This window comes from Bufo gargarizans, chromosome 2 (assembly GCF_014858855.1).
Source record: "Bufo gargarizans isolate SCDJY-AF-19 chromosome 2, ASM1485885v1, whole genome shotgun sequence".
In the NCBI taxonomy this organism is placed as follows: domain Eukaryota; kingdom Metazoa; phylum Chordata; class Amphibia; order Anura; family Bufonidae; genus Bufo; species Bufo gargarizans.
Window position 1 is genome coordinate 30,359,594 of NC_058081.1, and position 27,427 is coordinate 30,387,020.

General features: G+C 47.3%; 1 protein-coding gene across 1 annotated transcript; it reads right to left on the minus strand.

The window, feature by feature from the left end:
* Positions 1-13,232: 13,232 nt before the first annotated feature.
* On the minus strand, positions 13,233-26,795 carry LOC122927150 (calcium-binding mitochondrial carrier protein SCaMC-3-like). Its single transcript, XM_044278747.1, has 10 exons — positions 26,034-26,795; positions 22,269-22,395; positions 20,296-20,383; positions 19,140-19,251; positions 18,331-18,489; positions 18,103-18,255; positions 17,203-17,310; positions 16,930-17,097; positions 16,694-16,847; positions 13,233-14,905 (listed from the first exon to the last, which is right to left on the minus strand). Exons 1-10 carry the CDS (start codon positions 26,364-26,366, stop codon positions 14,721-14,723), a joined length of 1,587 nt encoding a protein of 528 aa, XP_044134682.1. The 5' UTR covers positions 26,367-26,795; the 3' UTR covers positions 13,233-14,720.
* Between the last annotated feature and the right edge of the window lie 632 nt (positions 26,796-27,427).

Genomic DNA, 27,427 nt, shown 5'->3' on the forward strand with positions numbered 1-27,427 from the left:
ATTTACAATAACACACTGCCGGGCAGAGGCTTCCACCCAGCAGTGAGCCCTGTGATGTCACCGGCACTGATGGTCGGGCTTTAGCGCTGCCCTAGCCTGTAAAACAGCTAGAGAAGCGCTAAAGCCCGCCCATCAGAGCAGTTGACGTCACCGAACACACTGCTGGGCGGAAGCCTCTGCCCGGCAGTGTGTTATTGTAAACAAAAGAGCCCTTGCCCTGCACAAAATTATGGGTATGTGCGGGTCCAGCTCTGAACCCAGACAACCCCTTTAAAGCTGATGTTTTACTTTTGCAGGAGACCAGTATTTAATGCTTAAAGCCTTCTATTGGTCTCTTGTGGCCGAGCTGTATAGTGGGGTGGCGGTCCTTTTTACAGCAGCAGTAGAATGCAAACCGGTTTTTGAATTAGAAATGGGGAGGTGCCTGATCTTGGATGTCCACATGAAGGGACAAGAACTTCTAATTAACATCTTTATAAGTCGGCAGGTGGTCTTTGGAGGGGACTTCAATACTGTCACGAGGCCCTAGGATAGGGGAGGTTCCAGGGACAAGCTGACTTATGATAGTGTTGCGCTCAATTGTATAGCTAGTGAGGCTCGTCTGGTGGATGTGCACATCTGGCACACTCCAGGCCATGCAGGATTCACCAATCATAGGGGTAGTTGTAGGTCTAGAATAGATAGGTTTTATTTAAAGGAGGAAGCCGCCTCTTCAACTATGTGTGCTGTTGAGATGGCATTCTCCGACCACCATTGTATGGGTACAGCCTATCCCTCCACACTTAAATGAAACAGTGTGTTTATCTGGATGTATCAGGTTTTTTTCTATGATATCCTACCCAATTATCCAAACACACTGTGGGTAATTGCTTAGGTGCACTGAATACACTTATTTTATTTTTGTTATTTGTAAAAACAGCTATACACTATACGCTATGCAACTGTTTACTTTCTTGCAACAGTGTATCACACCAGCAAACATATGCCAATGGCGAAGCAGGATGGATACATTGCAGGGGAGAGCTATTTTATTAACGCTCTACCCTATAACCTGCTTCTCCAATCCCATATCTGATCCCATCTCCATTTACATAGATCGTGAACTGTCCCTGCCTATTCGTGCGTCTGCTCGACGCGTTTCTATGTCACTTTTGTAACAGTGATATGTCCTCAGCAATCTATTAAAGGGATATATTTATATATCCCTTTAATAGACTGCTGGTTGCTAATGGTGATCCCATATTTATGCTGAGGTGCGTATATATATATATATATATATATATATATACAAAGGGAAAAATGGCGGCACTGGCTGCACTAGGAAAAAAAACGGGTGCACGTTCCTGGGGAATCGACCTCTCACCCCAACCAATATATCCAGAAAAAGGACGGCACTCCAGCAGGATGAAAGTGAAAAACTTCTTTTAATCGACCATACGGTGCAACGTTTCGGCTCAACTGAGCCTTTCTCAAGCCAGAGAAAGGCTTGAGAAAGGCTCAGTTGAGCCGAAACGTTGCACCGTATGGTCGATTAAAAGAAGTTTTTCACTTTCATCCTGCTGGAGTGCCGTCCTTTTTCTGGATATATATGTATATAAAACGTCTACATCTCATATATATTCCTTTAATAGATTCTGGTTTATATGTGCGTTATGAGATGTAGATTACTACACCCTCGGGCAGATCATATTTCCATCAAATATGTCACCAGTTATCTGGGTGACTTTGTTGTGGATCGGGGATATGGCCATTAAAAAATGCTAGGTTGTTGATATTTATTTTCTATTTACCTCCAGGGCGATGTTGTACCTCCCAGTACACCCCCTGATATGGCAGGCAATTTTTCTGCCAATAAAAGAATACCCACGATAGCGGTCAGCATAATCAGAAGGGGCATAGCGGAGTAAGATGAGGTCTCACTCTTCCAAGTGACATATCCGCATGCCGACGAGCTCCGCCTAGTGGGAGTGGCTATCTTGATATGAGAACGGCGTTTGAGCGGCCGCGCTACGGCGCTGTCTTTGTGTGCTGCACGCGCGCTAACAGGAGCGTGCAACGTCCTTCACCTGCAGGCAGAGTGACAGTTTCGCCAAACAGATGGGGTGAATTGCACTCATGCCGATACAACATTCTGCTCCTGAGGACATATCACTGTTACAAAAGTGACATAGAAACGCGTCGAGCAGACGCACGAATAGGCAGGGACAGTTCACGATCTATGTAAATGGAGATGGGATCAGATATGGGATTGGAGAAGCAGGTTATAGGGTAGAGCGTTAATAAAATAGCTCTCCCCTGCAATGTATCCATCCTACTTCGCCATTGGCATATGTTTGCTGGTGTGATACACTGTTGCAAGAAAGTAAACAGTTGCAACTTGGTGTATAGCTGTTTTTACAAATAACAAAAATAAAATAAGTGTATTCAGCGCACCTAAGCAATTACCCACAGTGTGTTTGGATAATTGGGTAGGATATCATAGAAAAAACCCTGATACATCCAGATAAACACACTGTTTGATTTAAATGAAACAGTGTGGAGGGATAGGCTGTACCCATACAATTGTGGCGTGAGCCATTCCTCCAGACTTAGCCTGATGAGTTCATCATGTGGTGGGTCGCCACTATTTTAATAAATATAATAATAAAGTTTCCTTTTTATTTTTAAGCGTTTATTCAGGCAGTAAAAGTACAAACAGTATATACACAAATTTACCCTTTATAGTTAAATCTAGTACACATTTTTGTCCACAAGATGGCCGCTGACCGGATGTTTGAGCCATGTGTGCATTCTTGGGGAAAATGGGGATTACATTGAAGTTTTCAAATCTACCTATGAACTCCGAGTTGAAGATGCTGAAACCACGCCTATCAGGTTAAGGAGCCAATAGTCTCTTCTTAAGGAACACCCCTTCTGTGATGTCATGTCTGCTATTTAAGTCAATGTAACTTGAATAAAGTTCTCTTCTTCTACCATGGCTCAAAGGGGATGAGAAGATGCTTTCATGAAACCACCTAGTGTGTCTGGTCTCATTATGAAAGCAGTATGGTGCACACATACTTATACGTCTAATTGATTTGGCCCCACACAAACAAGATGAGAAGAGCATGAATTGCGCTGACAGATATAAGAGAGTACTTTGAGGATTTCTTTCCGATCCAGGTGCCATTGGTGGATCTCTGCAGTAAGTCTGAGTGGTAGGAGATGTTCAAGGAAAGGGTGGGGAGATTGTTCCCCCAGCTCTCAAGCCTCAGGAGCCTGAGCAGGTACCGCCTGTATCAGGGCCTGAGGAGGAAACTCGAACGTCTTGTCTTGACTGAAGGAAGCCTTGAGGAGATCTCCAGAGTGAAGTCTTCAGGTGTCTTCGGTTTTTGAGAGGGATTACGGGAAATATCGCTCATCCAACCCTTAGAGCAGGGGTGTCAAACTCAAATGCATCGGGGGCCGCATCAGCAGTTTGGTCACCCTCAAAGGGCCGGTTGTATCTGTAGGACCATGTGTCCACTCACTGTATAATCGTATCTCTAATAGTTAATGGTTACCGTATGTATATAATCGCATAAGGAGCGCTGACAGTGGCGTTGCTAGGGCTGGTGTCACCCGGTGCAGTAGAAAATGGTGTCACCCCCCAAGCCCCCCCCCCCCCCCCCTAGTAGTTATTAACCCCTTTTAGCAGTCCCCTGCTGGGACTGCTGAAAGGGGTTAATTATAACTACTGTGGGAGCAAAAGAGGGAATAAATAACTACACTGAAGAGGGGACTGAAAGGGGTTAATAAATACTGTTAAGGAGGGACTGCTGAAAGAGATTAATAACTACTGTGAAGGGGCTTCACAGTAGTTATTAACCCCTTTCAGCAGCCCCCTTCACAGTAGTTATTAACCCCTTTCAGCAGTCCCCCTTCACAGTAGTTATTAACCCCTTTCAGCAGTCCCCCTTCACAGTAGTTATTAACCCCTTTCAGCAGCCCCCTCTTCATAGTTATTTCCCCCTTTCAGCAGTCCCCCTTCACAGTAGTTATTAACCCCAGCAGTCCCCCCTTCACTGAAGGGGGACTGCTGAGTTTAATAAATACTGTGAAGACTGCTGAAAGGGGTTAACTACTGTGAAGGGGCTTCACAGTAGTTATTAACCCCTTTTTCAGCAGTCCCCCATTCACAGTATTTATTAACCCCTTTCAGTCCCCTCTTCAGTGTAGCTAATTATTCCCCCCTTTGCTCCCACAGTAGTTATAATTAACCCCTTTCAGCAGCGCCAGCCCAGTAGCCATTCACATACGGTCTTTCCCCCCTTTCAAGTTTCACAATCACCAGCCTTCACCTTTTTATTATCATTATCACTTACACCCGATACAGGAGCCGGGAGGATCAGCTGTGAGGGAGGCGGTACTTACATCTACAAGCGCTCGCCGAGAGGAGGGAGGAGGCAGGCTGGGAGGACAGGCGCTGGCAGCGTGAGTCATACAACATGCGCCCACGCCGCCTGCTTCATTCATAAAGTGGGCGGCGCAGGCGCGTGACGTATGACTCACACTGCCAGCGCCCATCCTCCCAGCCTGCCTCCTCCCTCCTCTCGGCGAGCGCTTGTAGACGTAAGTACCGCCTCCCTCACAGCTGATCCTCCTGGCTCCTGTATCGGGTGTAAGTGATAATGATAATAAAAAGGTGAAGGCTGGCGGCCGGCGGCGGCTACGCGGGCCACATGACAAGGTCTGGCGGGCCGGATTCGGCCCGCGGGCCTTGTGTTTGACACCCGTGCCTTAGAGAAATTGCAGGATGTCGGTGAGTAGTAAGATTGTGTCAGGACTGAGTGATAGTACAGGGTCCCAGAGAAGGTCCAGATCAGGGATCTTGGAGGTCGTCAGATCCTTTTACTCACATCTCATGGTGAAGACCGATCTTGATAAGATCTTGAAGCTGTTCCTGAACCAGGTGTAGACCCCTCTCTTGTCATTTTGACTGAAATGATCCAGAAAGAGGAAGCCAGTCTGATTGAGGGGCTTTCTCCCAAAAAATCACCAAGTCCAGGTGGCTTAACATTTGAGTTTTATGAGACCTTTAAGGACACCTTGGTTTCCCGCTTGACTGAGATATTCAATAAGTGTCTCTCCTCAGCGCTCTACGAAAGTCAATGAGGTCAGCCCTGATCATTCTGTCAAAGGGTAAAGATCCTTTCCTCATTGAGAATTGGTGTCCCATAGTGCTCCTCGGTGTGTACAGAAAGATTTTGGCGAAGGTGCTATTTAATCGGTTGGTGAGGTTTGCACCCCAGCTCCTTTCTGGGGCCGAGCACTGCCCTATTTCAGGTCACAGTACTTTTACTGCTGTGCTCAGAGTTCAGGAGGCCGTGGAGCGGGGCAGGGCGGGTCACTGGAAGGGGTACATGCTGTCCTTGCATCAGGCAAAAGCGTTTGATCGTGTTGACCACAAGTACCTGTGGTTAGTCCTTCTGAGATATGGCCTACTGTGGGGGTTTGTTGATTGGCTTAAAGAGGACCTTTAATCAGCTTTGACATAGGCTAATTATGGTATTACCTTGTAAGGTGGCCCCCACTGATGCCATGGGTGTATAATGTATTTTTTTCAAACCCCCCTTCCCCGTTCGTCCGCTGTGGCCCCCCAATGATTTGGCACGCTGTATTATAAGCATTAAACTCGCAACGGGGAGGGGACGCAGTCTTCTGCTGTGGGCGTCTCCTTCTCCCTGGCTGTGAGCGTGATCCAATCAGAACGTACCGCTCACAGCCAGGGAGAAAAAAATATATTTACATCTATGGCATCAGTGGGGGCTGCCCTACAAGGTAATACCATAATTAGCCTATGTCAAAGCTGATGAAAGATCCTCTTTAAGACCTTGTATGCAGGGGAGAGAGTTTCCGCTTGGGAACATTAGGATTGGTCACCCTTTTGAGGTGGAATCTGGGGTTCACAAGGGTTGTCCTTTGAGCCCGCTATTGTACGTGTTCTAGATTGATCCCTTCCTTAGAAGTGTTGATTATGGGCTGTTGGCAGGTGTCGGGATGGACCAGACGGCTCTGGAGGCCACTCTGAGGGTGGTGACCGCCACTTCGGTGTAAGAGGGGGAGAAAACCCCGCTAAGTGTGATGATGGGAGACGTGGAGGACTTGCCACCGGGTCCTGAATTGGCAGACCTCAATGTCTCCGTGGATAATTTTGGTACCGCCCAACTTCAGGACCCAACCGTATCCCGAGCCTGGGAAAATGTGTTAATAGTAGATGGTGAATCACAAGAACCTGGGGCAGAGTCAGTGTTTCCCCGTTTTGTGGTTCATCAGGATATGTTGTATTGGGTAAACCAACTACGGGGTGAGCCTATTGAACAGTTGGTGGTCCCCAAGGCTTATCGCAAACTCGTCTTAGATCTAGCCCACCAACACATTCTCAGAGGTCACCTGGGGCTGCAGAAAACTCAGGATCGTATTCTAAAGCGGTTTTACTGGCCCAGTATATACATTCAGAGAGGTGGAAGAGTTTTTTAAGTCTTGCCCGAACCGCCATATAACTAGCCCCCAACCACATTTCCGTAGTCCCCTAGTACCTCTCCCAATTATCGAGGTACCATTTGACCCAATAGCTATGGATCTCATAAGCCCAGTAACTAAGTCCGCCAGGGGGCATGAACACATCTTAGTCATCCTAGACTACGCCACTCGGTACCCAGAGGCGGTGCCACTGTGACATACATCGGCCAAACTCATAGGTAAGCAGTTAATGGAGATGTTTTCCTGAGTAGGACTACCTAAAGAGGTTCTGAACGACCAGGGGACCCCTTTTATGTCCAAGATGATGGGGGAACTCTGTAAGTTGCTGCACATAAAACAACTACGGACGTCCATTTACCATCCACAAGCGGCTGGTCTAACTCTACTAGAAAGGTTTAACGAAACAAAAAATATGTTGAAAAGGGTAGTGTCTAAAGATGGGAAGGACTGGGGCCTCCTTCTGCCCTATCTCATGTTTGCAGTGTGAGAGGTACCCCAGGCCTCTACTGGGTTCTTGCCCTTCGAACGGCTATCTGACAGTCTCTTGGACATTGCCAAAGAGGAGTGGGAGCAACAACCCACTCCACATAAAAGTGTCATTAAATACGTTACCCAGATGCAAAATCGGATAGAGACAGTGTTGCCTTTTGTTAGGGAGCATATGGGGGCAGCTCAGCGAGCCCAGAGTCGGGTCTATAATCGTCAGGCTCTGGTCCGGGTCTTTAACCCAGGTGATCAGGTTTTGGTGCTGACCGTGGACAGTTAGTTCCTGGCTAGGTGGCAAGAGCCCTACAAGGTACTCGAGAAAATTGGAGACGTAAACTACAAGGTACACCAGCCAGGGTGGCGAAAGCCGGAGCAGGTTTACCATGTGAATTTACTCAAACCGTGGAAAGATAGGGAAACCTGTACAGAAGACAGCCCGCTGAGTTTTCTAGAAGAGGTACCGGCCCCTCTGTCTGATGCAAGAGAGGAGGCTGCCACAGTGAAAATTACTGACAGCCTCTCCTCTAAACAGACTCAGGAGGCCAGGGAGTTCGTTAGACAGAACACAGATGTGTACTCAGACCTCACTGGACGCACTTCCATAATCCAGCATGACATTGTCATTGAGCCTCAGGCAAAAGTTCGGTTAGAACCATACTGGGTACCCGAAGCTCAGCAACAAGCCATCTCGGAGGAGGTGCAGCTAGACGTCATTGAGGAGTCAAAAAGTGAGTGGGCAAGTACTACAGTATTGATACTCAAGCCAGATGGGACGTTGCAGTTTTGTAACAACTTTCGTAAACTTAACGATATTTCTAAGTTCTACACGTATCCCATGCCCTGGGTGGATGAGCTAGTCGAGAGGTTAGAACAAGCCCGGTACTTTTCTGTTTTGGACCTCACCAAAAGGTACTGGCAGGTGCCCTTAATGGAGGCTGCCAAAGAGAAAACTGCCTTCATCACACCTGGAGGGCTGTATCAATATAAGGTCTTATCCTTTGGTCTGCATGGCACCCCCACCACTTTTCAGCGACTTATAGACATTGCTCTTCGTCCACATGGTCGGTACGCTTCGGCTTACCTGGACGATATTGTCATCCACAGTACCGACTGGAAAAGTCACCGACCCAAAGTGCAGGCCGTAGTGGACGCGCTGTATGTGCCGCGCATGAGTGGTATGCAGGCAGGGACGCGCTGAGAGATGGCTCTGTGGAATATGATGTTCCCGCGCCCGCTTCATTGGACCGCAGGTGTTCGCAACCCAGGTAAATCCCTCCCACCTTTATTTAGACTATATAGACCCTGCCATTATATCATTTAGTACCTCCTGACGAAGCCCCCCTTTACCTGCTAGCCACCTAGTGCTTATTGCCGCGTGGATATACATGTGAATGCATTTGTGTAAACTGCCCTTCACTTCTCTGTATACTGTTTACCATCCTGTCTTTTCCCCATATTTTATATTTGATAATAAATTGATATACTATCTCCACTTGCTTGTTTGATACTATATTGGATGCCGTACAGGTGGAATGTTTTGCTGTCTAGTTTAGACAGAGAGGTTTTTGTAGGTTACGTAGTGGACTCCCTTCGGAAGGCTGGACTAACCGCTAACCCGAAAAAACGTGCAATAGGGTTAGAGGAGACTAAGTACCTGGGGTATGTCATTGGGCGTGGAGTCATTAAACCCCCAAGTAAACAAAATAGAGGCGATAAGAAATTAGCCCCGACCTGTCACCACGAGGCAAGGAAAGTCATTACTGGGAATGGTGGGCTATTACATGAGGTTTGTTCCCCACTTTGCTACTCTAGCCGCACCATTGACAGGGCTCTTGAAGGGACACAAGTCAGTGATGGTTCGCTGGGAAGATCGGGCGGAAGAGGCTTTCTCTGCTTTGAAGTCGGCCCTGTGTGGGTCCCCGGTTTTGGTGACGCCCGACTTCAAAAGGGAGTTTTTAGTACAGACTGATGCCTCCGAAGTAGTGCTCAGTGCTGTACTATCTCAGGAAGTCAACGGGGAGGAGCATCCCATTGTCTTCCTCAGCCGTAAGCTCTCCCCAGCCGAGACCCGTTATAGTATAGTGGAGAGAGAGTGCCTGGCTATCAAGTGGGCACTCGAGTCTCTCTGCTATTATTTGTTGGGGATAAGGTTCCACCTGGAGACCGACCACTCCGCTCTCAAGTGGATGAGCCAGGCCAAGGACAGAAATGCCCGGGTCACCAGATGGATTTTGTCCTTACAAAAGGGAAACGCGGATGCCCTGTCCCGCGTACACTGTCTGGCGTGTGTTCACCCCCCTCAGGGTTGAAGAAGGGGGGGGGGGGGTGACACAGCGAGGGGTTTTGGGGTTTTGTCTGGGAAGGCAGGTATTTTCCTCCCAACATGTGCAGCTAGGCTCGTTTCCAGCCAGGTGAGGTCAAATACCAGACCGGAGTTTAAGTGCCGATCCAGGTTTTGGCAGCATCTGGCTGTCCTTAAATAGGCAGCTGGGCTCAGCAGCTGAGTCTCTGTGTTGGGATCTGAGGTTTTGTGCCAGACTGGAGGGCTGAGACCCACGTGCAGGGGAAACAGGCCCCCTAAAGCCTGCTGTGGACTACTGGAGGCAGAACTGCCAACAACGTGACTTGTGCAATATGAACTTTTAATTGTGTGTGAATCAACACCAAAGACTGCAAAGTGACGTGATGTTTTGTGCAACTGCCGAAGTTTGAGTTAAGAACTTGTATTTTGCCTCTGTACTGCATCCGCTTACCCTATCTACCAGAGCGCACAATAAATATATATATATATATATATATAGTGTATGGTGATGTATATATTATATAGTTTGGGTTTTGTTGGGTTTAGTGTTAGGTTCAATGGGGGAGTGTTCTTTGAGACATTGGGGAATATAAGAAAACCCAGGGCTGGTTCACGGAAGTCTGTTATCTGTACTGTACTAGGGGGATTGGAATGCAGGCCCAGCTCAAGGCCAAAAATAAAAAAATAATAATAAAAAATAAAGAAACATACACGTGTTGTAATGTATTGGGATGTTGGTCTTTGGGATTTTAGTATTTCTTTCATTTTTGTGTGTGTAGGTAAGATGCAACCGGACTATGAAAGTCAGGTTTAGTACATAATAATTTGAAACTAAAATAGCTAAGAAATTATAAGTCCTGTATATAGTTGGTGTTCTGTGGGGGAGTGAGAGTTGGGTTGGACGGGTGTTGTCTATACCGTGCTGAGGTGCATTATGTCCTGTGTATTTGGTTGAGGTTTGTGTTATATTATGTGATTTATTTCTCTTTTTGAAATTTTTATAAAAGAAATACAGGATGTAACTCAGGATCAGTACAGGATAAGTAATGTGTGTACACAGTGACTGCACCAGCAGAACAGTGAGTGCAGCTCTGGAGTATAATACAGGATGTAACTCAGGATCAGTACAGGATAAGTAATGTATGTACACAGTGACTGCACCAGCAGAATAGTGAGTGCAGCTCTGGAGTATAATACAGGATGTAACTCAGGATCAGTACAGGATAAGTAATGTAGGTACACAGTGACTGCACCAGCAGAATAGTGAGTGCAGCTCTGGAGTATAATACAGGATGTAACTCAGGATCAGTACAGGATAAGTAATGTGTGTACACAGTGACTGCACCAGCAGAATAGTGAGTGCAGCTCTGGAGTATAATACAGGATGTAACTCAGGATCAGTACAGGATAAGTAATGTATGTACACAGTGACTGCACCAGCAGAATAGTGAGTGCAGCTCTGGAGTATAATACAGGATGTAACTCAGGATCAGTACAGGATAAGTAATGTAGGTACACAGTGACTGCACCAGCAGAATAGTGAGTGCAGCTCTGGAGTATAATACAGGATGTAACTCAGGATCAGTACAGGATAAGTAATGTAATGTATATACACAGTGACTCCACCAGCAGAATAGTGAGTGCAGCTCTGGAGTATAATACAAGATGTAACTCCGGATCGGTACAGAATAAGTAATGTATGTACACAGTGACTCCACCAGCAGAATAGTGAGTGCAGCTCTGGAGTATAATACAGGATGTAACTCAGGATCAGTACAAGATAAGTAATGTATGTACACAGTGACTGCACCAGCAGAATAATTAGTGCAGCTCTGGAGTATAACACTGGATGTAACTCAGGATCCGTACTGGATAAGTAATGTATGTACACAGTGACTGCACCAGCAGAATAGCGAGTGCAGCTCTGGAGTATAATACAGGATGTAACTCAGGATCAGTACAGGATAAGTAATGTGTGTACACAGTGACTGCACCAGCAGAATAGTGAGTGCAGCTCTGGCGTATAATACAGGATGTAACTCAGGATCAGTACAGGATAAGTAATGTATGTACACAGTGACTGCACCAGCAGAATAGTGAGTGCAGCTCTGGAGTATAATACAGGATGTAACTCAGGATCAGTACAGGATAAGTAATGTGTGTACACAGTGACTGCACCAGCAGAATAGTGAGTGCAGCTCTGGCGTATAATACAGGATGTAACTCAGGATCAGTACAGGATAAGTAATGTATGTACACAGTGACTGCACCAGCAGAATAGTGAGTGCAGCTCTGGAGTATAATACAGGATGTAACTCAGGATCAGTACAGGATAAGTAATGTGTGTACACAGTGACTGCACCAGCAGAATAGTGAGTGCAGCGCTGGAGTATAATACAGGATGTAACTCAGGATCAGTACAGGATAAGTAATGTGTGTACACTGTGACTGCACCAGCAGAATAATTAGTGCAGCTCTGGAGTATAATACTGGATGTAACTCAGAATCAGTACATAAAGTGCAAACTAATACCGTATTTAAACTGTAAAACGGTGTCCAAAGATAATGGATATTAAATCTATGGCTGGAATGATGTTAGTGCCTAGTGACTTATCTGATATAATGCGAAGTCCTATGTGGATCATAGCATGACACAAGCAGTTGGCCATTGTTCACAGTGATACATAGTAACATAGTAGATAATGCTGAAAAAAGACGTTTGTCCATCCAGTTCGGCCTGTCATCCTGCAAGTTGATCCAGAGGAAGGCAAAAAAACCCTGAGAGATAGAAGCCAATTTTCCTCCTTTTAGGGGAATAAAACATTCCTTCCCGACTCCAGTCAGGCATCAGAATAACTCCCTGGATCAGCGACCCCTCTCTAGTAGCTATAGCCTGTAATATTATTACACTCCAGAAATACATCCAGGCCCCTCTTGAATTCCTTTATTGTACTCCCCATCACCACCTCCTCAGGCAGAGAGCTCCATAGTCTCACTGCTCTTACCGTAAAGAATCCTCTTCTATGTTTGTGTACAAACCTTCTTTCCTCCAGACGCAGAGGATGTCCCCTCGTCACAGTGATGTGTGAGCTGTGATTGTGTCAATGCAAATCTTTAGGCATGTGAATATTCACATGACAAAGACAGTGACATGAGCATACCGTGTGAATACGCAGCGGATGGAGCAGATCTCTGCCAGTCTGAAGCAATTGTGTGCGAGCTGCATCATATGCTAATGACCGGTGTTCTGTCAGATTCCCTTACCCCACGTGACTTCCGGCACGGATCCTCTGCTCAAGCGCAGTACCAGGGCATGGGTAAGGTAAAATTACAGTGAGCGTTGACTCATGGACGCGCGTGCGCTCTCAGGGGTAAGGAGATCTGACGGGCTTTTGTCTTCTAAAATCTCCTTACCCTCACACTGCGCACGCGCGTATTGTACAATCTCCTTACCCTCACTACGCAGCGCGCTTCAGATTCATTGCTGGCTGGCTTCGGTCAGTCTCTCCATGCTCCCATGGAGAGACCGACCTGATCCTAATCAAAGCCAGCCAGCAATGAATCTGAAGCGCGCTGTGTAGTGAGGGTAAGGAGATTGTACATTACGCGCGTGTGCAGTGTGAGGGTAAGGAGATTTAACAAGACAAAAGACAGTCAGATCTCCTTACCCCTGAGAGCGCACGCACGTCCACGAGTCAACGCTCACTGTAATTTTACCCGGGGCCGTGGTACTGCGCTTGCACGGAGGCGCACCCCCCCCCCCCAGAAGTGAATCTGACGAGGTAAGATTTTCTGACAGAACACCGGCTTCTCTACTGCTCCACCCAGTGGCCAGTTGTAGTTAGTGCATAATAGTAAATGAATGGGGTAATAAACTGGACTGATTGCTGCAGGCAGTAGATGAAACCAACACACATTACGATTAATCAGAACCAGCAGCTGGTTGAAGAATCAGAAATGGGTTTTATTCAGTGTAGAAGTTACTCGCAGTAGTGTGGGATGTACACACCCCTTACTGTTAATGGGGTAATCTCAGTAACAGTGGGGGCACTACACACCCAGCCCTCCAGTGGTGAAGCATAATGCTCTGCAGAGGCACAGCACCAGTGCAAAAAACACACCCAGGCAGCAGTGGCACAATGCTCTGCAGCAGGACTGCAACTCTCCATGTACAAGACATAGATTATTCTCAGGACGATTCCATGTAAATAACCTACACAAAAATACCAGGGGTGTGATGAAATGCTCTGCAGATATACAGTACGTGTTTAAAACCAAAATATACAGGCCGCAGAGCATAGTCGTGTGAATATTCAGCAGATGTGATAAAAAGCTAGGATGCAATGCTCTGCAGAAACACAGCATCACTTTAAAACCTTAGCTAACTTTCCACATACAGTAACAGCACAGATGCCCCATGTCATGTTGAAATGCTCTGCAGATATTAGCCACCATAGATATAAAAGCACTGGCTGCAGTACAGGCATGTTACAGGATGTACAGGTACACTTTCGTATATTTGCATCCAATATACACGGGCTGAGGAGCAATGGTCTGCAGATGTACAATAACAGCTCACACCATGCACAGATTACAATGAAATGTGCTGCAGACTCCAATCTCATTGCAGTTTCCACCCGTAGATACTGGCTGAAGTGCAATGCTCTGCAGACATTCTGTATTGATGTGCACTTCCCTCCCTGACACAACACAGTGCGATGCTCTGCAGAGAGACAGGCACATCCACACACCTTTAGAGTGCAAGGCTCTGCAGGTGTACAGTATTGGTCTTCAGTCCGCATAACGTATCATACGTGACGGTATCCCCGGTACCTGGACAGGGTTTGTACTATGACCCGGTTAGAAATAAATTAATACTTTCTCCGGTGACCTGACGACACGTTCTCTCTCACACGCTGCAATAAATACATTCACCTTCCACCGACTGCCTAAAAATAAAAAGTCATTAACATTCATTAAAAGAAGAATTAATAGCGTTGGAGGCGGAGCTAAAATGTGGACGGCCATAAACTCCCCCCTCCTAGAGCACTTGTGGCATCTAACCTGGTGTGAAACTACAACTCCCAGCGTGCTTACTGCAGGTTGTAGGTCCAGCAGGTTGAGAACCATTGCTCTAGACTAGGATCCAGCGCCCCCTGGCGGCAGAGTGGTCATTTACATTCAGTGTGTGGCGCGGGGTACATTCTTGAAAAAAGAAAAATATGACGTGAAAAATATACATTCAGTATAAAATGACCTTCGTCTTCGGGGCGAGGCCGTGATAGTCGCCCCATCCAGGGTGTGAGTGAAATGTGGCAGTATTACAAAAGACGCCCTTTATAAAAAAGGGGTCCCCAGAAGCGATGTAACCTTTCTTGCAGCTTCTGGGTGGGATAATACCGGAGTCCCTCCATCGCTGGTGTCCGCGGTCTCACCGGCTGGTCACGCCCAGCACACGCTTCATATTCTCATAGACAACATAGCTGATGCTGACCGCGGGGATCACCTTCATGAAGTTGGGGGCGATCCCTCGATACAGGCCGAGGACCCCTTCGCGAGCCACAATGTAACGAAACAGATCCACCATGGAGAGCTGCGGAGACCCCTGGATGGACGCTGAAACAAAAAAAACAACATGGTCATGTACAATCCTAGCAGAAATATCACACCTTCAGAGCGGCACTCACAATTCTGCCGTCACACACACCCCCTGCTTGAAGGCTTATACATTTTACCTGCCCTGATACACTGTAACAACTATCGGGACGGCAGAGATTCATGTTGAATTCTCAGCCCCTCGTCCTCCGAATGACACATCAGATTTTTCTCTGGAAAAACAACTGCAGCCACCTTGTCTGCAACCCATCTTTCCCTAGACCAAGGATGCTCCTTAGGGTGGTCTTCTACAAAGTGCGCCTCTCCGCTATGGCTCATAGAGGGGGTCCTGAATGAGTGACCCGATAGGACACCTGCACAGGGAATATCTTGAACAGAAAACCCCTTTAAGGACACAGCGATTTACCTTATAATGTTTTTGCTTTTCACTCCCTGCCTTTCCCCGAGCCATAACCTTTTTATTTTTCCGTTCATATAGCTGTATGAGGGCTTGTTTTTTGAGGGATAAGTTATACTTTTTAATGGCACCAGTTACTATTGCATACAATGTAGTGGGGAGCTAAAAAAAAAAAAAAAATCTAATTTGGATGCACTTGGAAAAACAAAACAAAACATAATTGCCTCAGTTTTTATGTTATGGTTTTCATTTTTATGGCGTACCCTATAAAGTAAAACTGACCGGTGCCCTTCATTCTCCTGGTCAGTACGATTACAGTGATACCATATTGTTTTTATAGTTTTTCTTGAGTTGTAATACTAAAGAACAAAAAGAGAAAAACCTTTGTAAAAAAATTTTTGTTTCTTTGCATCACCACATTCTGACCCCTATGCCTTTTATAGTTATGTCCATCGAGCTGTGTGAGGGCCTTATTTTTTGAGGGGCAATCTGTAGTTTTTATTGATACCATTTTGGACCATGTATGAATTTTGATCACTTTTTATAAAAAAAAAAAAAAATTCAGGTGGTGAGGGGACAAAAAAAAAAAACCCTGTAAATCGGCCATCTTTTTCACCGTTGCGCCATTCGAGATAAATACGTTTATATTAGAATATTACAGATGTTTTGGGACACAGATGCAAATGATGTCAATTTTTTTATTTTAGTTTAATTTTAATATGGAGAAAGGGATAATTAGAATTTTTTTTATATAAAAAATAAATAAAATAAAATCACTTTTATTTATACTTATTTTAAGTCTAATCTGATTCTGTTCCTACTGATAGGGCCTGGTAGTAACTTCTCTGTGGCAGGCCTCAGCCTTCAGAAGGGCCAAGGCTGCTATAGCACTGAACGGCTCCCTCGATCACGGTGCGGGGGCGCCATTCGGTCCCTAGGAGTGCAGTGTTCCTGGGAAAAGAACCATTGGCGGACCCTACAAGAAAATTTCCTGGTGGGCTGATGCCCAGAGGGCCGCCCAAGCCCTCCTCCTGGCCGCCAGCCAGGCACATTATGCACCGATCAGCGGCCGCAGGTGCCCTCCTGAAATCATACTGAGATCATACTACGTGGGAGGCAGTATTTTGTTCTGGTCCCGCCTACTTCAGTTGTCCCGCCTTCTATCAATTTGGACCCACCTACAGCGGGGTCACTTTTAGTTTTTTTCCCAGGTCCACCCCTGAAAAAGACACGAGGAGTTAAATATCAGTGATTGCCGTTATTGCCGATCATAGACCATACCTCCAGTTATCCGCTATGTGAAATGTGGCTCCATTCATTAAAAGCCCCAATTTGCGCCATACATGCGCATGTCCTTGAGGGGTTAAAACTGGATTTTAACGCATTCTCACCTTGCGCCTGCATGCGTGTCCGAACCAAGGCTAAAGGATAGCTGGCAATCTGACCACATGTGCTAGAAATGGTGCCACACGCCAGTAACACGAGAACGCCTGGGTTTGGGCTGGAGCCCGTCTGGTACCTCTGTAACCATGTGTTCTTCAGAGTCTGAATGACGGGCACAATAACAGAAGGTTATACAGGCAGACACCAGGCACAGATCAATGCCCACCCCTCGGCTCAAGCTCACCTCATACACTGCCAGGTCAATGCCTGCATACGGCACAATGCCCAGCAGGTTTGGGAGGTAGCCCTTGAAGTACGCTCTGACCCCTTCTGTCCGCAGGATTTGTCGAGCGCAGTCCGACATTCCTGAGTACTGACCGGTGCGGCGGAGAGCCAGCCTCGTCTTCAGGACCTATGGAGACAATAAAGGATGCCGTCCCATCAGTCTTCTCATCCAGAGTTGGTTCAGTGCTGGATTAGAGGAATTTCACTACTTGATATTGTATGGTCCGCTCACCTCCATTGGATAGATCAGAGTCTGGGCTATGGCACCGGCCAGGGACCCAGCCACGAATCTCTCCCTCACCCTCAAGGTCTCGTGCTGGCCCCGGATAAGCTTCTTGATCTGTGGAATAAAATCATCATGTCCTCAGAGAAGGTCAGGCTGTGTTCACATGTGCAGGTTTTACATAGTATTCAGTGGATCCCATTCACACTATGTAGTTACCAACCATGAAGTTTTAGGGCATCCAGTAAAAGCTGAAGTTGTCCAGGATTAGAAAAACATGGCGGCTTTCTTTCAAAAACAGCGCCACCCCTGTGCACGAGTTGTTAGTGTTATTGCAGCTAGGCTCTATTCACTTTAGGGGAGCTGAGCTGCAATACCATACTCAACCTATGACAGGTGTGGCGCTGTTTTTGGAAGATGGCGGCCATGTTTTTCTAATACTGGACCAGGCTTTCACGGCTATACCAGCGATGGCTCCTTGGTGGGCTTGTGGCCCCATCAATCAGAGGAACTAAGGGGACGCGGAGCTTGCGGTCGTGCTGCAGCCCCATTGTTGCAGTACCTGACAATACCCAAGTAAACCTGAGCTCGAGTCTTGGGTACAGAAGTAAAGTGCTGCTGCCCGTTCCGTCTCCTGATCGATAGAGGCCCTGAGGGACACACCCAAAAACCGGACTCCAGTCTTGTGTATAACTGTCGCTGTCACAGGACAAACCTCCCTGTAACAGTTCCTCCCACTAGGGGGCACTCTAACCTGACACGAACATGCTCGTCAGTATATATTCTGCTCACAGGGACAATGAGAACAACCACATATCTACAAGGAGATCTACTGTCATTAGCTCATGTGTAACCATTGGACAATCTTAACAAGCAGTATTGCAGTGTAAAGCATGGAAGGTAGCTCACCTGCTCGTATGCCATGAACTTGATAGCAGACTCAGGTGCAATCTTCAATACGTTTATGCCATTCCCCCGCCAGAGCGATCGGATCCCTCCTTCCTCGATCATCCCCATCAGACCTTTCAGCATCGAGAGGCCGTTAGCTCTTGTCCCATGGACCTGGGGCGTGCGGATGAGGACTCATGAGCATGGCGGAGTCAGTCAGTGATGGTGCATTTACCTTCTGTATATTACCTGCATTAGTACTTTCAGCCTGTCCAGAGGGGCCGTTCCTGTCCTGGACACGGCCCCCGCCACTCCTCCGGCTAGAAGCTGCTTCCACCATGTGCCGGATCGGATCTCCTTTTGGGAAAATTCATCTGGAACGGCGAGGGACTCCCCTATGTCAAGCATCTGGAATACAAACAGTCACACAGCTGACGATGAGAGTTATCCACTATACCGCCGCCTCCCACAAGATCATCACCCTGCTCTCCTGAAATACTCTGTGCTGCTGGAGATACACTGCACACCCTGGTGGCCTCCCACTTGCCACCATTCCCCGCTTTACGGCTCTGGACTCCCGACTACGTTCTAAGGTGTTAAGGATTCTGCATGATGTAGAACAATTGAATGGGCCCACAATGGCATCCTCCTGTAAATAGGCGGCAGGTTTGAGAGGCTTATCGCGTTCCTCTGACATTCCTCTTGGAAATGTATGAACGAACTGACAACTGGCCGCTGTCAATGGGGTGTGTCCCTATATGGTATGATACTATCCAAATCGGTGCAGATTAGGTAGGGACACGCCCTTTTGACAAAAGGGAAGGTAACATCTGATTGCTGATATATTCATAAATTACACAGGAGGAATAACTGAAGAACAGCATAAAGCAGAGTTTCAACAGAGGAACACCAGGAGCTAGACTGCTAGTACTTAAAAACCCTGCCTTGTGGGCACCTCCTTGGACAACTTACCCATCTCTACCCGGTTTAAATGATGATGATGGGACACTATACTGTACATATGAGAGCGACCACTGACTGCTACTTAATGTACTCACAGAGGAATGCTTCCAGTAGGTGACCACATCCTCCATATTGTGCAGGGGATTCAGTAGGAAATGATCTCTCCATTCCAGCCAGTCAATGGTTAATGTGCCATTACGATCCATGCTGTATGTAGGCCAAGAAAAATGAAAAGTAGAGCCGCTGAGTATACAGGTCTGTGGACATGTCTGTGTAATGACAGTGAGCTCCACTAGTTGGCAGCACTACAGCAATGACTATTTTATCTGAATCACACCCCAATCACATCCATAGATCTGAGCCGCCGCCGCCCCCCGATCACATCCATAGATCTGAGCCGCCGCCGCCCCCCGATCACATCCATAGATCTGAACCGCCGCCGCCCCCCGATCACATCCATAGATCTGAGCCGCCGCCGCCCCCCGATCACATCCAAAGATCTGAGCCGCCCCCCGATCACATCCATAGATCTGAGCCGCCGCCGCCCCCCGATCACATCCATAGATCTGAGCCGCCGCCGCCCCCCGATCACATCCATAGATCTGAGCCGCCGCCGCCCCCCGATCACATCCATAGATCTGAGCCGCCTCCCCTTGATCACATCCATAGATCTGAGCCGCCGCCGCCGCCGCCCCCGATCACATCCATAGATCTGAGCTGCCCCCCCCCCCCCGTAATCATATACATAGATCTGACACCCCTCAATCACATCCATTGATCTTAGACGCCCCCCAATCACATCCATAGATGATCTGAGCCACCCCCCGATCACATCCATAGGTGCTCGCTACACATAACTACAGAATGAAAACCATCAATCTGCAGCTTCCTCCTTTATTGTGAGCACTGAGGTCGGGCACTGATGTTAAGTGGTAAGGCTTGATAATAAAGTTGGAGAACTCTCATCTCCTGAAATACTCTGCGCTGCCATGGAATCTTCCTCTTTTTGCCTACTAGCGTTCCACTCCATACCTGACATACCTACCAACGCTTCCCCCCCACTCGGTCACATCCTGGTTATCCCCGCCCCCAGGTATCAGTCAGGGGGACGGGGGTAGCCAAATGACAATTGTGTAGACACAAAACAGGTGGAACCTGTCGAGGGGGAAAGTCCACATAAGGGGCTGTTTTAGCATAGATGGATTATTTCCTGTGTAAATGTGGCCGCCCCCCCAGCCCGTTCCCTCTCACCTCTGCAGGATCTTGTGGGCCTGGGTCAGGTTAATGTGAACCCCAAGTGCGAGAAAACATTCCTGGATCTCCGACGCATCGATGTGACCTGGGTGGGACCAAGAGAATGAAAACATTAGCTGCCACCAAGCTTTCCCAGGAACAGATAATGCAACGGCTGACGTGGAGATGAACGTTCCTGAATTAGGGTGTGTGACCCGGGGTGTAGAAGGATGGTGCTGCCGTTATGGGGCGTCAGACTCGCCCAGTTTATGCAATGTGGACGGTGCCATTTGTACATAGACAGGAGGGCAGCGATTGGTGATGCCGTGTGCCACGCAGCCAATGACCGGCAGCTCATCAGCAGATCTCGCCATTCATTGGCAGGCGATGTCAGTTATGATTGGTTACTGCACAGCCAATCACAAGTGGAGACTCTGCCCGCGCTGCCAGCTACACTGCCCTTGTGCCATAGACAGAGGCTGGCACTGGTCCTAGCTCCAGTGTCTCATGACCTTGGAAAAAAGGAATTCACGACCGTGACTTCCAGACGCCTTGGATTAGATTGTGACGCAAGGCTCCTGTAATGACACAGGACGTCTGCGCCAGACACGGGGTGTAACCGCCATACAGGCCTCTCCTGGCGTCAAATCCAACACTGGCCAATAGCAGAACCTGTCTGTCGCCCATAGCAACCCATCACAGCGCAACTTTTATGACTTAAAACTGCTGAGGGAAAACTAAAGTCTCGCTGTGATTGGTCACTGCCGGCAACAGAGACGGGTTTATCTGCAAGATAGTTTTGAGGAATCGGTCACCATTTTCAAGATCCGTGCTTGCTGTCTATGAATGACAACACTACTGTTTACACCCAGAGACTGTAATTCTCACACAGCTGAGGGTTCGCGGCTATTTTACACATTTTAGACAATCCTCAGCCCAATTCAAGTTGTCACCATGACAACTCCAAGTCTCACACAGCCCTATGGAGAGTTCCAGTTTCCCCATCTTTGCAGGCCACATGTCAGCTAAGGTCATCCCTGCGTCTGAGATTTGTAATTATTATGAGGAAGATTCATTAAAACTGGTGTAAAGGAAAGATGGCTGGGTTGCCCATAACAACCAATCAGATTCGACCTTTCATTTTCCAAAAGGAGCTCTGAAAAATGCAAGGTGGAATCAGATTGGTTGCTATGGGCAACTAGGCCAGTTGACAATATGGATATCTCATAAAGTACCAGGCCCGAAGCCTGAGGCTACACTACTGAGACTGTGATTTATGTCAAATGCTGTGTTGTCATGGAGAGCTTTATGAAATTCACATAACAGCAACCAATCACAGCTCAGCTTTTATTTTTCAAGAGTAGAAAGTGAAGTGTAAGCCGCTCTGCGATTGGTTGCTATGGGGAGCAAAGGCAACTCCATCAATCTCCCTTCTGTGGCTTCACAGCACCATCTTAATCAATGTCCACGGAGGGGATGGACATTGATGTAGATGATGATTTTTATCTACCCAAGGTCTTCATGACAACCGTAACAGAAATCATAGCAGGACATGTTGTCACCTGAATCTGTCAGTAGTGCAGCCTCAGGCTTTGGGCCTAAGACGTCATGAGAACATAGCTCAGGATAGAAGATAGATATTAAAATGCAGTTTTCACATTTATAGCACACACGGCAGGGGCTTTTATCCTCTGGTAGGGGATTGGTTGTACAACCGGACATTAACGTGTAAGGGGACAACTACTTTTTCACAATAAATGCAGAATAACTTGAAACACCTGTTGTCTGATCACTGAGGTTCCCTCTGTCTAATATTACATGAGATGGGGTTGAATACTTTTTCAACTGACTGTATCAGTTACGACCCACGTCATCTGCAGTAATGCCCGAGGTTGGGCGTCACCCGTGGGCCTGCCTATCACTGACTGTGTGTGCGTGTCCCCGGGCACAGGGGCATCGTCTAAAATTACGGATGTTATATATACACACACCATCGTTGTTGCGGTCCAGGCTGTTGAACATGATGAGGAGCCTCTTCTCTCTTTCCGCCAGGTATTTGGTGAACTCATCAAAATCCAGCTGGCCGTCCTGATCAGTGTCCCCGGCGCGTAGGATCTCCTGCAGGCCAGAAAGACAGATGACAGCTTGCTAATAGAGATGAGCGAACTTCTGTTTTAAGTTCGGCGTCTAAAGTTCGGGGGCGGGTTAGCGGAGAATCCCGATCTGGAACCGGATATGGATTCCGACTTCCGTTGTGGTCCGTGGTAGCGGAATCAATAATGGCCGATTATTGATTCCGCTACCACGGACCACAACGGAAGTCGGAATCCATATCCGGTTCCAGATCGGGATTCTCCGCTAACCCGCCCCCGAACTTTAGACGCCGAACTTAAAACAGAAGTTCGCTCATCTCTACTTGCTAACCATTCTCCCTCCATTTATATTCGTGTATGCACGTATCCATGTTACAGTTATCACTACATATGTAAGAACTAAGTATACATATAATATGAGGACTATCACTGTATATACTATAGGGGCTATGTGTGAGAACTATAACTTTATACAGTATATATGAGGACTATGTATAGTCTATAGCACTGTATACAGTATATATATCAGTACCGTACAGCACAGTGCACACTATATATCAGTACTGTACACTGTATATATAGTACCGCACAGCAGTGTACACTATATATAGGAGTACCGTACAGCACAGCGCACGCTGTGTATATATATATATATATATATATATATATATATATACTTCAAAGAGTGCAGTCCTGCTTTCTTTGAACTATATTGTTGGGGCATTGCCGCTGCCTCTGTGGATATTGCACCCGACTCCTGGTGGTGCTCCCGTTGGATTTTCTTCTATATATATATATATATATATATATATATATATATATATATATATATATATATATATATATATATATATATATATATATATATATATATATATATATCAGTACAGCGCACACTAATTATATATATATATACAGTACAGACCAAAAGTTTGGACACACCTTCTCATTCAAAGAGTTTTCTTTATTTTCAGGACTATGAAAATTGTAGATTCACACTGAAGGCATCAAAACTATGAATTAACACATGTGGAATTATATACATAACAAAAAAGTGTGAAACAACTGAAAATATGTCATATTCTAGGTTCTTCAAAGTAGCCACCTTTTGCTTTGATTACTGCTTTGCACACTCTTGGCATTCTCTTGATGAGCTTCAAGAGGTAGTCACCTGAAATGGTCTTCCAACAGTCTTGAAGGAGTTCCCAGAGATGCATAGCACTTGTTGGCCCTTTTGCCTTCACTCTGTGGTCCAGCTCCCCCCAAACCATCTCGATTGGGTTCAGGTCCGGTGACTGTGGAGGCCAGGTCATCTGGCGCAGCACCCCATCACTCTCCTTCATGGTCAAATAGCCCTTACACAGCCTGGAGGTGTGTTTGGGGTCATTGTCCTGTTGAAAAATAAAATGATGGTCCAACTAAACGCAAACCGGATGAAATAGCATGCCGCTGCAAGATGCTGTGGTAGCCATGCTGGTTCAGTATGCCTTCAATTTTGAATAAATCCCCAACAGTGTCACCAGCAAAGCACCCCCACACCATCACACCTCCTCCTCCATGCTTCACGGTGGGACCCAGGCATGTAGAGTCCATCCGTTCACCTTTTCTACGTTGCACAAAGACACGGTGGTTGGAACCAAAGATCTCAAATTTGGACTCATCAGACCAAAGCACAGATTTCCACTGGTCTAATGTCCATTCCTTGTGTTCTTTAGCCCAAACAAGTCTCTTCTGCTTGTTGCCTGTCCTTAGCAGTGGTTTCCTAGCAGATATTCTACCATGAAGGCCTGATTCACACAGTCTCCTCTTAACAGTTGTTCTAGAGATGTGTCTGCTGCTAGAACTCTGTGTGGCATTGACCTGGTCTCTAATCTGAGCTGCTGTTAACCTGCGATTTCTGAGGCTGGTGACTCGGATGAACTTATCCTCCGCAGCAGAGGTGACTCTTGGTCTTCCTTTCCTGGGGCGGTCCGCATGTGAGCCAGTTTCTTTGTAGCGCTTGATGGTTTTTGTGACTGCACTTGGGGACACTTTCAGAGTTTTCCAAATTTTTCGGACTGACTGACCTTCATTTCTTAAAGTAATGATGGCCACTCGTTTTTCTTTACTTAGCTGCTTTTTTCTTGCCATAATACAAATTCTAACAGTCTATTCAGTAGGACTATCAGCTGTGTATCCACCTGACTTCTCCACAACGCAACTGATGGTCCCAACCCCATTTATAAGGCAAGAAATCCCACTTATTAAACCTGACAGGGCACACCTGTGAAGTGAAGACCATTTCAGGTGACTACCTCTTGAAGCTGTTGGGGATTTATTCAAAATTGAAGGCATACTGAACCAGCATGGCTACCACAGCATTTTGCAGCGGCATGCTATTCCATCCGGTTTGCTCTTAGTTGCTGCGCCAGATGATCTGGCCTCCACAGTCACCGGAACTGAACCCAATCGAGATGGTTTGGGGTGAGCTGGACCGCAGAGTGAAGGCAAAAGGGCCAACAAGTGCTAAGCATCTCTGGGAACTCCTTCAAGACTGTTGGAAGACCATTTCAGGTGACTACCTCTTGAAGCTCATCAAGAGAATGCCAAGAGTGTGCAAAGCAGTAATCAAAGCAAAAGGTGGCTACTTAGAAGAACCTAGAATATGACATATTTTCAGTTGTTTCACACTTTTTTGTTATGTATATAATTCCACACGTGTTAATTCATAGTTTTGATGCCTTCAGTGTAAATCTACAATTTTCATAGTCATGAAAATAAAGAAAACTCTTTGAATGAGAAGGTGTGTCCAAACTTTTGGATCAGTACCGCAGCGCACTGTGCACACTGTATATCAGTACCGCAGAGCACACTGCACACTATATACAGGAGTACCGCAGAGCACACTGCATACAGGAGTACCGCAGAGCACACTGCATACAGGAGTACCGCAGAGCACACTGCATACAGGAGTACCGCAGAGCACACTGCATACAGGAGTACCGCAGAGCGCAGTGCACACTGTATATACCGCAGTGCACACTGTATACAGGAGTACCGCAGAGCACACTGCATACAGGAGTACCGCAGAGCACACTGCATACAGGAGTACCGCAGAGCACACTGCATACAGGAGTACCGCAGAGCGCAGTGCACACTGTATATACCGCAGTGCACACTGTATACAGGAGTACCGCAGAGCACACTGTATATACCGCAGAGCACAGTGCACACTATACACAGTAGTACCGCAGAGCACACTGTATATACCGCAGTGCACACTATATACAGGAATACCGCAGAGCACACTGTATATACCGCAGAGCACACTGTATACAGCAGTACCGCAGAGCACAGTGCACACTGTATATACCGCAGTGCACAGTGTATATACCGCAGAGCACAGCGCACACTGTATATAGCAGTACCGCAGAGCACACTGTATATACCGCAGAGCACACTGTATACACCACAGAGCACAGTGCACACTGTATACACCGCAGAGCACAGTGCACACTGTATATACCGCAGAGCACACTGTATACACCGCAGTGCACACTGTATACACCACAGAGCACACTGTATACACCGCAGAGCACAGTGCACACTGTATATACCGCAGAGCACACTGTATACACCGCAGTGCACACTGTATATACCGCAGAGCACAGTGGCAGCCCTCACCTGCTCCGCGTTGTGGCAGCCTCTCATGCCCAGCGCCTCCAGCCCTTCCCTCAGCTCGTTGATGTCCACTCGTCCGTCCTTGTTGGCGTCCAGCTGGCTGAAGAGCGCCGCGTACCTCGTCTCCCTCTCAGGGTCCTCCATGTCGGGCTGCAGGAGCCAGTGGCCCCGGTGCGGGGACTGTCCGGGGCCCGGCTGCAGCACGCTCAGCCTGTGGATAGTGTGTGTGCCGAGCCCTCCCGCCTGCGCTTTCTGACTGAGAGCTCCGTAACCTGCTGCTGCTGCTGGGTGTGGGTGAGAGGAGGGGCGCGCTGGGACTTGTAGTCCGCCCCTCATTGGAGGCGGTGAGCAGCCTTCTGAAATGATCCGTGGCTGCAGTCCAGGCTGTAAGGGAGTACAACCACCATCATGCACTCCTGCCCTTCTGAATGAACCGCCTCACAGCACCCCAAGACCTGTGGTTTTATTTTATTTTTTCCTTGTTGGGATATATTCACACTTGGCGGGTTATTTTGCAGCTATTATTATGGGGGGCCAGGCTCAGGTGTGTAGCGGGGGTCTCACCTGGGGCCATCAATCCTCCGGCTGTGTTGGGACAAGAATAGGACATGTTCTATATTTTTGCAGGTTCTGCAGAACAGACTTACAAATGCGGACCCGCAAAAAAAAAAAAAAAACGGACTAACACAGCGGCCGTGTGCACGAGCCCGTAGTCCCTGGTCAGTAAAGGGGCGAGTGGTGCGGCCGCTGTCACACTGCCAGACAGTGAACAGCCAACTTACACAAGGGGGGCGTGGCCTAACACAAGGGCATCCAACCCCAATGCACGTCCCTCTTCGCTCCTTAACCCTTTCTGGGGTGAGTTGAATTTTTCATATTTTTAAAAACAATTTTTTATTTTTTTCCCTTCAGTTTATAGTTTCCCAGGGATCATTAGATTACTTCTCTTGTAAGGGGAGATGGCCGCGCACATCCAGGTTTTTACACTCCCAGATGCTGTGGTCACATTTGACCGTGGCATCTGAGGGGTTAAATATATGCGATCGACAATATCGTCAATCGTATACGTTAGTTTAAAACTGCAGGAACCCGGCGGCTATGGCGCCCGCTGCTCCATCGCCTGGCAGGAAGGGGGTTAAACGTCCCTCTTTTGACCGCCCGGTTCCTTCCTGTATATTACACCTTTTTTACAATTTGGACCTTACAACGTCTGTGGTCAGATGGTTTTTGTGCTGATATTTAAAGGGGTGAAAAAACTGTCCAGGAGGCTGCACATGCAGAACTTGTACCCACCTCCCTGATCCCCTGCCGTTTAATGCCCCCTTATGTGCCCCCACACAGTATAATGCCCCCTTATGTGCCCAAACCAGTATAATGCCCTCTTATGTGCCCTCCAC

Excerpts from the sequence above, each read along its gene's own strand:
- LOC122927150 (XM_044278747.1), bottom strand. The coding sequence starts at position 26,366 with ATGAGGGGCGGACTACAAGTCCCAGCGCGCCCCTCCTCTCACCCACAC. Across the intron at positions 17,098-17,202 it reads CTCTGATCTATCCAATGGAG|GTCCTGAAGACGAGGCTGGC; the intron begins GTGAGCGGACCA and ends TTGTCTCCATAG. Across the intron at positions 14,906-16,693 it reads GACACGCATGCAGGCGCAAG|CGTCCATCCAGGGGTCTCCG; the intron begins GTGAGAATGCGT and ends TTTTTGTTTCAG.